General features: G+C 41.0%; 1 protein-coding gene across 1 annotated transcript in view; it reads right to left on the reverse strand.

Moving 5' to 3' along the window:
* Positions 1–12305, reverse strand: part of LOC115108212 (kalirin-like) — a 257001-nt gene that overhangs the window by 67893 nt on the left and 176803 nt on the right. Inside the window, 4 exon segments of the mRNA XM_029632309.2 lie at positions 4683–4798; positions 5233–5347; positions 7280–7429; positions 7683–7901. Of these exon segments, the coding sequence (XP_029488169.2) occupies positions 4683–4798; positions 5233–5347; positions 7280–7429; positions 7683–7901 (600 nt within the window).

The raw sequence follows: 12305 nt of genomic DNA on the forward strand, positions 1-12305 counted from the left end.
CTATGTGTAGGCAAGACCATAAGCAAAAAGGTACACTGGGATATGACTAAAGAGTTATTCAGGTTGATTTTTCCACAAATAGACAGGTATTTACCATTCCATGGTAGCAAGAGTGAGATAAATTCTTTATTTCAGGATATATATACCGGGTATATCCACATCACTATCAGACCATTTTATTGGTTAACTACACGGTAATGTAAACGTTGTATTTTTTTGTGATCCAATACGTAATATCATCATTTAATTTATCATAATTTGGTTGTAATCCAGAGAGGTTAGAAAACGTATCTAGATCCTCTATGAGGCTGTGGATGGATCCAAATTGTGGATTTAAAAGAAAACATGAATCATCAGCGTACAATGACACCTATGTTTTTAAGCCCTGGATTTCTAATCGCTTGATATTATTGTTGGATCTGATTTTAATAGCTAACATTTCCATGGCCATAATAAATAGATATGCCGATAGTGGACAACCTTGTTTTACTCCTCTTGACAGTTTAAAACTTTCTGCGAAGTAGCCATTATTTACTATTTTACTCAGACGGTTACTATACATAACGTTAATCCATTTTATAAGAGATTGTCCAAAATTGAAATGTTCCAGGCTTTTATATATAAACTCCAGTCGTACTTTATCAAAAGCCTTTTCAAAGTCAGCTATGAATAGCAGACCTGGTTTCCCATTTTTCCACCCGCAGCATGTGCTCCAGCAGGTATATTTCACTGGTCACCCCCAATGACAATTCCTCCTTTGGCAGCCTTTCCTTCCAGTTATCTGCTGCCAATGACTGGAATGAACTACAAATATCGCTGAAGCTGGAGACTCTTAACTCCCTCACTAACTTCAAGCACCAGCTGTCAGAGCAGCTCACAGATCACTGCACCTGTACATAGCCCATCTGTAAATAGCCCATCCAACTACCTCATCCCCATTCTGTATTTATTTATTTTGCTCTTTTGCACTCCAGTATCTCTACTTGCACATTCATCTTCTGCACATCTATCACTCCAGTGCTTAATTGCTATATCGTAATTACCTCACCACTATGGCCTATTTTATTGCCTTACCTCCCTTATCTTACCTAATTTGCACACACTGTATATATACTTTTTTTCCTACTGTATTATTGACTCTTTGTTTGTTTATTCCATGTGTAACTCTGTGTGTTGAACTGCTTTGCTTTATCTTGGCCAGGTCGCAGTTGTGAATGAGAACTTGTTCTCAACTAGCCTACCTGGTTAAATAAAGGTGAAATAAAACATTTTAAAAAATAGTGTTCTACTGTTTCCAGTACTTGCCTTATATTATCTCCAATGTATCGTCTGATTAGAATTAATAATGTCCGACAAAACCTTTTTAATTCTATGCATTATACATTTTGCTATATTTTTTTGCATCACAACATTGAAGTGTAAGGGGCCCCCATTTTTTTTTATGGACTGGATCTGTATATTTCCCACTTGTTTCAGTAATAACGAAATCAGACCTTCTTGTTGAGGGTCTGATAATCTACAATTTACATAGGAGTGGTTAAAACATGCTAATGGCGGTCCTCTGAGTATATCAAAAAAAGGTTTGAGCCTTTGAGTTTTGCCAGCCTTAAAGGCTTTAATTGCATCACGAAGTTCCTCCTCTGTAATTTCTCCTTCACATGAGTCTTTCTGTACAGCTGTTAATTTTACATTATTCATAGGAAAAAAATCCATACAATTAGCTTCGGTTAGAGGAGATGGAGAAGACTGAAATGAAAACATATGCTTAAAGTACCTCTTTCAAAATATAATTTGGTGAATCATGGGTGACTGTCATTTCTAACAAGTTTCAGTAAATTATTTTTAATCGCATTTCTTTGTCGAAGATGAAAAAATGATTTGGTGCGTTTTCCCCCACATTCCATCCAGTTTGCTTTATTTTTAGAATATTTTACACTTGATCTTTCTTGAATAAGTACCTCCATTTCGTTTTGTTGTTCCTCTAACCTATTCTGGGCCCTTATGGGACAGTTTTTATTGCTATCTATCTGTTCTGTTAAACCTTCTATTTCCTTTGTTTGTATGGACTCTTTTGACCTAATTTTTTGTTTGTTTTAGAGACGAGTACTGAATTGCATGGCCTCTAAAGTCACATTTAAAAGTGTCCCATACAATATGGGGATTTGCTGTACCTACAGTACAGTATGAAAATATTCAGTTATAAATGCCTCTGTCCTACTTAAAAACAAGTTATCGTCCAATAGGCTTCGATTACATTTCCAATATCCTCGCCCACGTGGTAAGAGTAATGTATATGCCAATTATCTGATGGTCCGACTGCATTCTATCCGCTATCAACATTTTTTAAACTTTTGGTGACATAAGAAATTACATAAGAAAGAAGTAAAGACAACTAGCTTGATTGAGCCTCCGCCATGTACAGTGGGGAGAACAAGTATTTGATACACTGATGATTTTGCAGGTTTTCCTACTCACAAAGCATGTGGAGGTCTGTAATTTTCATCATATGTACACTTCAACTGTGAGAGACGGAATCTAAAACAAAAATCCAGAAAATCACATTGTATGATTTTTAAGTAATTAATTTGCATTTTATTGCATGACATAAGTATTTGATCACCAGTAAGAATTCTGGCTCTCACAGACCTGTTAGTTTTTCTTTAAGAATCCCTCCTGTTCTCCACTCATTACCTGTATTAACTGCACCTGTTTGAACTCGTTACCTGTATAAGACACCTGTCCACACACTCAATCAAACAGACTCCAACCTCTCCACAACGGCCAGGACCAGAGAGGGTGTAAGGACATCAGGGATAAAATTGTAGACCTGCACAAGGCTGGGATGGGCTACAGGACAATAGGCAAGCAGCTTGGTGAGAAAGCAACAACTGTTGGCGCAATTATTAGAAAATGGAAGAAGTTCAAGATGACGGTCAATCACCCTCGGTCTGGGGCTCCATGCAAGATCTCACCTCGTGGGGCATCAATGATCATGAGGAAGGTGAGGGATCAGCCCAGAACTACACGGCAGGACCTGGTCAATGACCCGAAGAGAGCTGGGACCACAGTCTCAAAGAAAACCATGAGTAACACACTACGCCGTCATGGATTAAAATCCTGCAGCGCACGCAAGGTCCCCCTGCTCAAGCCAGCGCATGTCCAGGCCCATCTGAAGTTTGCCTATGACCATCAGGATGATCCAGAGGAAGAATGGGAGAAGGTGGTGGTCTGATGAGACAAAAATAGCGCTTTTTGGTCTAAACTCCACTCGCCGTGTTTGGAGGAAGAAGAAGGATGAGTACAACCCCAAGAACACCATCCCACCCGTGAAGCATGGAGGTGAAAACATCATTCTTTGGGGATGCTTTTCTGCAAAGGGGACAGGACGACTGCAACGTATTGAGGGGAGGATGGATGGGGCCATGTATCGCAAGATCTTGGCCAACAACCTCCTTCCCTCAGTAAGAGCATTGAATGTGGGTTGTGGCTTGGTCTTCCAGCATGATAACGACCCGAAACACACAGCCAGGGCAACTAAGGAGTGGCTCCGTAAGAAGCATCTCAAGGTCCTGGAGTGGCCTAGCCAGTCTCCAGAACTGAACCCAATAGAACATCTTTGGAGGGAGCTGAAAGTCCGTATTGCCCAGCGACAGCCCCGAAACCTGAAGGATCTGGAGAAGGTCTGTATGGAGGAGTGGGCAAAAATCCCTACTGCAGTGTGTGCAAACTTAGTCAAGAACTACAGGAAACTTATGATCTCTGTAATTGCAAACAAAGGTTTCTGTACCAAATATTAAGTTCTGCTTTTCTGATGTATCAAATACTTATGTCATGCAATAAAATGCACATTAATTACTTAAAAATCATACAATGTGATTTTCTGGATTTTTGTTTTAGATTCCGTCTCTCACAGTTGAAGTGTACCTATGATAAAAATTACAGACCTCTACATGCTTTGTAAGTAGGAAAACCTGCAAAATCTTTAGTGTATCAAATACTTGTTCTCCCCACTGTATATCTCACTAGGTCAGGATATTTAAGCCTCCATATATCCACTAGTTCCAATATATCAATGACAGTCATGATTTCCTTAAGAGCATGAGGGTGATAGTGTGTAGTGTGATATACTTTATGGTCCATTGAGGTATTTAAAACAGTATTAAAATCTCCCACCATGATAATAGTCTTGTAGGGTTGATCATTTATTATATATACTTTCAATGAAGCGTGGATCATCATTATTTGGTCCGTAAAGGTTAATGACCCATATCTGTTTATAGTCCAATAACATATTTAAAATCATCCATCTACCTTACGGGATCTGTTTGGACAATTTGCACATTCGGATCAAAATTACTGTTGATTAATATCACTTTTGAGTTTCTTTCCCCATGGGAGAAGTATATTTCACCCCCCCCAGTCCTTTTTCCACACAACTTCATCTAAAATTGTTGAATGAGTTTCCTGTAAACAATAGATATTATATTCCTTCTCTTTGAGCCAGGTAAATATTGTTCTTCTTTTCTTCTTATCTTCTAAGCCATTACAATTATAACTGGCTATACTTATATTCCACCATTTACCACAACGAGATACACGTTTCAAATCTATTTATCATGAATATATGTTTGTAAATTTACCATTAAAAAGTACCATAGTGATTGAGTGTCCATCTAGCTCACCTGTTTGGCGCTGCGTTCGAACACCACGTACTGCTGGCACTGCTCCAGGCGCCGTTTCTTCATGGTCCAAAAGTGCAGAACCCGGTTCTCCCTCTGGAGCAGCTCATTGAGGATGGCTAGAGAGGGGAAGGAGACCAGGGAGCACAGAAAGAAGTTAGCATATCGTCAACACAGTGGTTTCAAACACAACCCAAACTAGTCCATATAGTCCATATAGGACATAAGAAACTAGAAGTTCAACTGAACGTAAAAATAAATATGTACATTTCATAAAGAAAAAGAGCAATAAAAGAGTTAGTAACAGTAAGGTATAAGGTCTGGTGCTCAGTAGTCAATATATGTGCGTCCCAAATGACACCCTGTTATCCCTTATATAGTTCACTACTTTTGGCCAGCGCTGGTCAAAAGTAGGCGTGCAGTGAGTCTGGGGAGACGCACTCCACAAATTAAATATAATTATTATTAGCTACTATAATGTGAATAAGGTGCCATTTAGGGTGCCATTTGGGACACAAGCCCATGATCGTGTAATAGGGCTGTTGTGACTGACCTTTAACCTGCTGCTCGGGTCCTCTGGCGTGGCCTGAAGCACCAGGTATACCCACGTTGTTCCTGTGGATATACTTCAGGAACACCTCAGCATTTCTCCTGGCCAACGTGCATGCCTGGGACACAAGAAGGGACATTGTCGAAACAGGATCATTGCAACGGACGACATATCCACAACTACCATCCAGAATACATTGAAACTGAGGTTAAGATATTGCATGTGTGACATCATAGACACATCACTGTCAACATGGTTATTCGTTTTTAGTTGACAACAAGTAAAGTGGCATTCACAACATGTCTTGCAAGAGGTGGACATGTATTTCAGTTCTGTAAAGGGAAAATCAATATGAATCCTAACGGCTACGTGTTTCAGAATACAGATGTGTCCCACTGAAGAGAATCAGACAGACAGAACAGCCCGAGTTCATGTTCTGTGAATATGCAGCAAATTAATGATCCACAGAACATGGGTTGCGTCCCAAATGGCACCCTAATTCCCTATAGTGCACTACTTTTGTCCAGAGCCCTATGGGCCCTTGTAAAAAAGTAGATCAAAAGTCGTGCCCTACTGGTGTTATTCCATGCAGCGCTGGTGTCAGTTTTGGGAGGTGTGTTTTCATCACCCTGGGTGATTCTTAGGAGCTGGGGGAGTTAGGGTGAAGTTGCCCCTAGCTATTCTTGGGTCAGTTTTGCATTTCTCTTATTTGGGGAAGCTGATCTGTACCATTGGGAAACTTCATGCTCTCGCCTAGGTATACACCTAGGATCAGAATCCTCTCCCCCAATCAAATCCTTAACCATTAGGTTAAGGGGGAAATGCATAACTGACCCAAGATTAGCGTCCAGGGTCAACTTCACCCTCCCTAGGAAGGAGCAAACTATTGACGATGTCAGAAATGCTTCAAAAGGGTGATGAAAATATAAATCGGCATTATTCTGGTTGGAGGCAGAGGATGAAAATCTGTCTACGAAAATAATTTCTGTATGGAGGTCAACGAGAGAGTGTCGAATTTGGTCAACAAAAGATTTAACCGTTAATTTGCTACGAGAGGCTTATTTGATCGAACATAACGTTCTTAATGGTTAGTTTGTCACAAATGCACTGATATAAGTGGATGCACGTGGCATTTCATCAACTAGAAAATGTAAAAAATAAAATGTATAGAGTTGTGCCTGTTGTTCACATGTATATCTGCCCTCTCATTGGCAAGAATTGTCCATTCCAATCTCACCTCATGTATTTCCATTGTTAGAGCGGTCATTCAACTATCTTGTCAATATAATAGAAAATCTTTGTTGGAGGTAATTACAAACACAGCAATGACGATCTTGTTTGTCTAAATCTGCTTCTCATTCTGTACATGTGGTATTCCGAAAATGAAAAGATCGAGCAGAGCAGAGAGATGCAGAAGACGGAAGAAGAAGACAATAAAAAAAGGAGAAGGGAGAGGAATGAAATGTTAGCAACACTAGCTAGTTACTTTTGAAAGAGCTGTTGTAAGAGCCTTTTTAGCTAGCTGGCCCGCCATTAGCCAGCTAATGTTAGCTAGCTCGCTAATGTTAGAAAGCTAGCTAATGTATTAGCTTGCTAATATTGCTCTCGCTATTTATTCTGTAACGTTAGCTAGTTTCAAGTGTACATTTTATTACTGTCGTCCTTACATAGTTAGTGATACCACTGAATTTTCCCTGGAAGTTTTCCATTTTGATTCTAGCTAGCAAGCTGGGTCATTATGCTGTTATGCATTTGCCCCGTTTGGGGAAAAGGAACAAAGAGGGGTGGCGACGGTTCTTGATCTTGAGTCAATGACCCAGCTAGTGTGGCTACTAGCTAGTTAGCTAGTTAGCTTCATCTGTTTGTTTGCTAAGTTTGTAGCTAAATGGGATTGCTAGCTAGCTACGTATTTATCTGTACTGTAAACTAGCTAATTGTCTGTGTTGGTTTATTATTTCAATTGCAGACGAACACGATGTACCGCCACAGACAAAGGAGGCACAGGGAATAGGGAAACCATTTGAGACACAACCATGTTGCTCTGCTGTACCTTGAGGAAGGCTTCCTTCTGCTCCAGGTGTTTGCTGATGAGGGGGATGACATGGTCCGTCTCGGCCATGGCTCCCAGCTTGTCATGGCCACCACACCAGTCCTCATCTCTCCTGTACTCTTGCTCCAGACTCTCCAGCACACTGCACACCTGAGGAGGGCACAGGGGTCTCAGTTAGTCTTCATGTTAGGTTGGACACAATTTCGAGGTGCCATCACAGAACAGGACATTCTACCAATATGCAGCCTTTTCTATAGGGACAGGATGACAAGATGGAGGCCATCCAGGCCACCACCACCATTTGTCTCAATGGATGGGAAACGCTCGAGGTGGTTCTTGAGTGATTCCGACACACCTAAAAACAATTCAGGGAGCGCTATGTGGGGGTGGTGTGGACACACACCTGCTCTGAGGTCTTGTAGAAGGCCACAGAAGCGTTGACCAGCTTGAGTCGATCCTCCATCTTGAGCATGAGCTGTTGCCAGTGCATGGCCACCTTCTCGGCGCAGGCCCGTATGCCGTCCGGGTCAAAATGGCCCGCCTGGAGCATGACCTCAGCCTTCTGCTGCACCTGCAGTGCACTCTGGTGCGTCTTCTGGAGGGAATTGGCATGGAAAAGGGACTGGGGGCGGGGACACAGAGAGAGAAGAAGAGAGAGGGGTTGTTTAGGTTCAGGGTAAGTGACATAACAATGTTACATGATCATGTGTTAATTTTAACAGTGTAAATATGATTTTTTTACAAACTGAACATGTGCGAAGACTTTATATATTCTTTTGCGGAAATGGGTTTTTTACAATGTTGTTTTTTGGGGCTGAACCATAGGTGAGGCATGGTAATGTTAAACCTTTTTTTCTAAAGACTTGATATATGCCATTGACTGTAGTCCAGTCTAGTCTGGTGCTTGCAAGGCATTCTGGGAGCACGGGTATCCTTTGGACGTCATTGCCTATGTGATTAAAACCTTCCAATAAATTATGATTTAAATTTGATGTTTGGTTTTATTAAAAGAAAGATGCAAATATATGAGAGGCTTAAAGATAAGTGACATTTCATTAGCTACTTGTCCCGGAGCTGTCGAAAGATACTGTCACACTAAGAATAAATGCAATTATCTTTCCATATGGCCTCTCCATGTCTAGGTCCCAAATCGCACCCTATCCCCTATGAAGTGCACTACTTTTGACCATGACCCTGGTCAATAGTAGTGCACGATATAGGGAATAGGGTGCCATTTGTGATGTAACTTCGTCTGCACTTCTCTCATTTTTCCTCATCTCACATATACTGTGTACAAAATATTAGGAACACTTTCCTAAAATTGAGTTGCATCCCCTTTAGCCCTCAGAACTGCCTCAATTCCTCGAGGTATGGACACTACAAGGTGTCAAAAGCGTTCCACTGGGATGCTGGCCCATGTTGACTCCAATGCATTCCACAGTTGTGTCAAGTTGGCTGGATGTCCTTTGGGTGATGGACCATTCTTGATACACATGGAAAACTGTTGAGCATGAAAAAAACAGCAGTGTTGCAGTTCTTGACACACTCAAATCGGTGCGCCTGGCACCTCCATTCAAAGGCCCTTAAATAGTTTGTCTTCCCCATACACCCTCTGAATGGCACACATACACAATCCAAGACTCAATTGTCTCAAGGCTTAAAAATCATTCTTTAACCGGTCTCCTCCCCTTCAGCTACACGGATTAAAGTGGATTTAGCAGGTGACATCAATAAGGAATCATAGCTTTCGCCTGGTCAGTCTATGTCATGGAAAGAGCAGGTGTTCCTAATGTTTTGTACACTCAGTGTATGTTGTCCTCTAGAAAGAGAATATTCAGTTGTAGCAGTGTCAAATGGCATTTTTTTTGTTTTTTGCTTAGCTAGGTTGCACTACATCACAAAGGAAAAAATAAATCAGAATTGAACAGAAATGCATTTTTACAAGTCTATTCAATCTTACAGAATTACACCCATAGAGGCAAACGACCATGTTGTGCTTTTCCTGCCAGCACCAGGCCTGATTTACAACTATGAGAAAGCTAATACAGGAGAAAAGGAAATAAAGCCGTCAAGAGTAATTCAACTTTTCTGCACTTACACAAGAATGAGCACAGTGTTTAACTTTAAGTTACTACTTAATCAAAAACATTACAACTTATGTGTTATCATACACTCAAAAAAAGAGGAATTGTTTCCAAAGGGAATACGAGCAATTGAGTTTGTCCTTTGAATGAAAAATCCATTGAAAATATCTGCAGAAAAGGAACGAGAAGAAAATGTACCGTTACATAACAAACAAGGAATTTCATTTCTACATGAGTCCCATTACCTAACTCGAGAAGCCTTCCTAAACTGTAACGTAAAGCAGTCCCGCATCCCAAATGGCTCTCTATTCCCTTTATAGTGCACTACTTTTGACCAGGGCTCATAGGGCTCTGGTCAAAAGTAGTGGACTTTATAGGGAATAGGGTGCCATTGGGATGCATCCCAGGTTTCTGGTCCACAGCTAATGGAGGGCCAGGGAAATGCTGACTCCCCATGAAAGCATAGGACCAAGAGCCATAAACCTTTCATAAAGCATCAATCTTATAGGAGTATATATCACATAACAGCCACTGGTTCATCTAGAACGCTCTGTCAATGTAGTTACTTTTACAACATCCATTTTGCATCTAATATGATATAATCAGGTAAATCCAGACTTAAGTCCCTTAAAGGGTCATCTATGATTGCTACTTCTATTTGTTTTACTTTTATAATTATTGATACGATCAGGTCCAAAATGATTTCCTTGATAAAGATGAGCAAAAAAGACGGTATAATAGCGTATTATGTATATTAATACAAATACTGGCTATATGTCACGACTTCCGCCGAAGTCGGTCCCTCTCCTTGTTCGGGCGGTGTTCGGCGGTCGACGTCACCAACCTTCTAGCCATCACTGATCCATTTTTTTTTTTCCATTGGTTTTGTCTTGGCTTCCTTCACACGTGGTTCCAATCCCATTAATTACATGTTGTGTATTTAACCTTCTGTTTCCCCTCATGTCCTTGTCGGAGATTGTTTTATTGTATGTTATGTGCAAGTCATGTGTCGGTGTGCGATGGGTTTTGTACCCGCTTATATCATTTTTTTGTATATTTTGGTTTTTGGAGTTTTATGAGCACTTATTAAACGACTCCGTTTATACCAAGTTTGTTTTCCTGCGCCTGACTTCGCTGCCACTGACACACACCCATTACACTATATTTTATGCTCACAAATGCAGAAAATTATATTATTTTAAACTAATACAATTCTTCAGAGAAAAATATTTTGTTTAATAAGTATATATATATATTTCCTCTCAAAGAGATATGGGTGAAAATGATTGGCATCCCTCTTTTCAATACCTTTCAATACCTCACCTTGCGTGGATGTCGGCACTGAGCCTTTTTGCTAAATGTTTTATGAGATTGGAGAACACGTTGGGAGGGATCTTAGACCATTCCTCCAAACAGAATCCTTCCAGATCCTTGATATCCTTTGTCTGCTCTTATGGACTGGCATCTTCAATTCAAACCACGTTTTCAATGGTGTTCATGTCCAGAGACTGAGATGGCCATTGCAAAATGTCAATTTTGAGGTCAACTATCCATTTCTTTGTGAATATTGATGTGTGCTTCGGGTTACTGTATTGCTGGAAAGTCCACTTGCGGCCAAGATTCAGCCTCCCAGCAGAGGCAACCAGGTTTTTGGCTAAAATGTCCTGGAACTGGGTAAAGTTCATGATGCCGTTGACCTTAACAAGGGCCCCAGGACCAGTGGAAGCCAAATAGCCCCAGGACCAGTGGAAGCCAAATAGCCCCATAAACATCAAAAATCCATCATCATATCTTACACTAGGTATGAGGTTATTGTCTGCTGATGCATTCTCAGAAGAGGCTCCAAAACCCACCATGCGTGGCCAAAAAGCTAAATGTTCATGTCATCTGACCAAAGCACCAGGCGTTTACATTTTGTTGGATGACGTGAGAATTGAGCTCTTTGGCCACCACGCATACCAGCAGGGGGGGGGGGGGGGGTTGGTTGTCGAAATAAGGACGCATAAGCAGAAAAGAACCCCATACCTACTGTCAAATCTGGTGGTGGATGATCAAGGATGTACGGTGGGATGGTCTAAGATCCATCCCAAAGTGTTCTTCAATCTCATAAAACATTTGAGAAAAAGGCTCAGTGCCGTTACTCTCGAAAGGTAAGGTATTGAAAGGGATGGAAAAAAGTATCACTAGTTAAACAGAAGCTCTTTCTCTGAGCAATTGTATTCGTATAAAATAATATAATTTAATACAATTGACCTTTTTTTTAGTTGCCTACAATACAGTTCAGTCTTTGTAGTATTTATTTGATGATTTATTTCATGCTAAAGGTGCAGGTCATTGATTCTTGAAGATTATGTAACTAATAAAGGCCTCATAGTGCGTTTGGTTCAACTGTCGTGCCCCATCAGTACCCAAAATATAAGCTTGTTTTACCTCATCCCTCAGCCGTTTAACAAAAAAAGTGGCGGGGTATCGCTGTGTTGTCGTTTGAATCCCAGGTTGCCCCTTTCTCTCTATAGGTCCCAATAGAAACCTGATGTATGGAGAGGGTGAAAATGATTGTGTGTGTGTGTGTGTGTGTGTGATAGGCCACTGTGTTGGCTTTCTAGGTTAAATACGTTTGTTTCCCCCAAAGAGAGGAAGGGGATGGTGATTACATTAAGAAAACTCCCTCTACACCCTGCACAGTGATTTCATTAAAGTTCGCTAATAGGTTCTTAAAGGGCTTATTTTCATTCCCCCCCAAATCGATTCCAGAGCTGTGCTGGACAGGATTCAGCACACATGCACACGCACTCACGCACCCACACAAACACATATACACACAGGTATACACAAGCAAACACACACACAGTCTTGGGTGGTGGTTCTTGGGCTGGAACAGGCCTCCGGATCCAGGCTTCACTACTCGGAGTCAGAGCCACAGCAGAGCCAGACTGTGTGCC

Source organism: Oncorhynchus nerka, linkage group LG3, assembly GCF_034236695.1.
Source record: "Oncorhynchus nerka isolate Pitt River linkage group LG3, Oner_Uvic_2.0, whole genome shotgun sequence".
Taxonomy (NCBI): Eukaryota; Metazoa; Chordata; class Actinopteri; order Salmoniformes; family Salmonidae; genus Oncorhynchus; species Oncorhynchus nerka.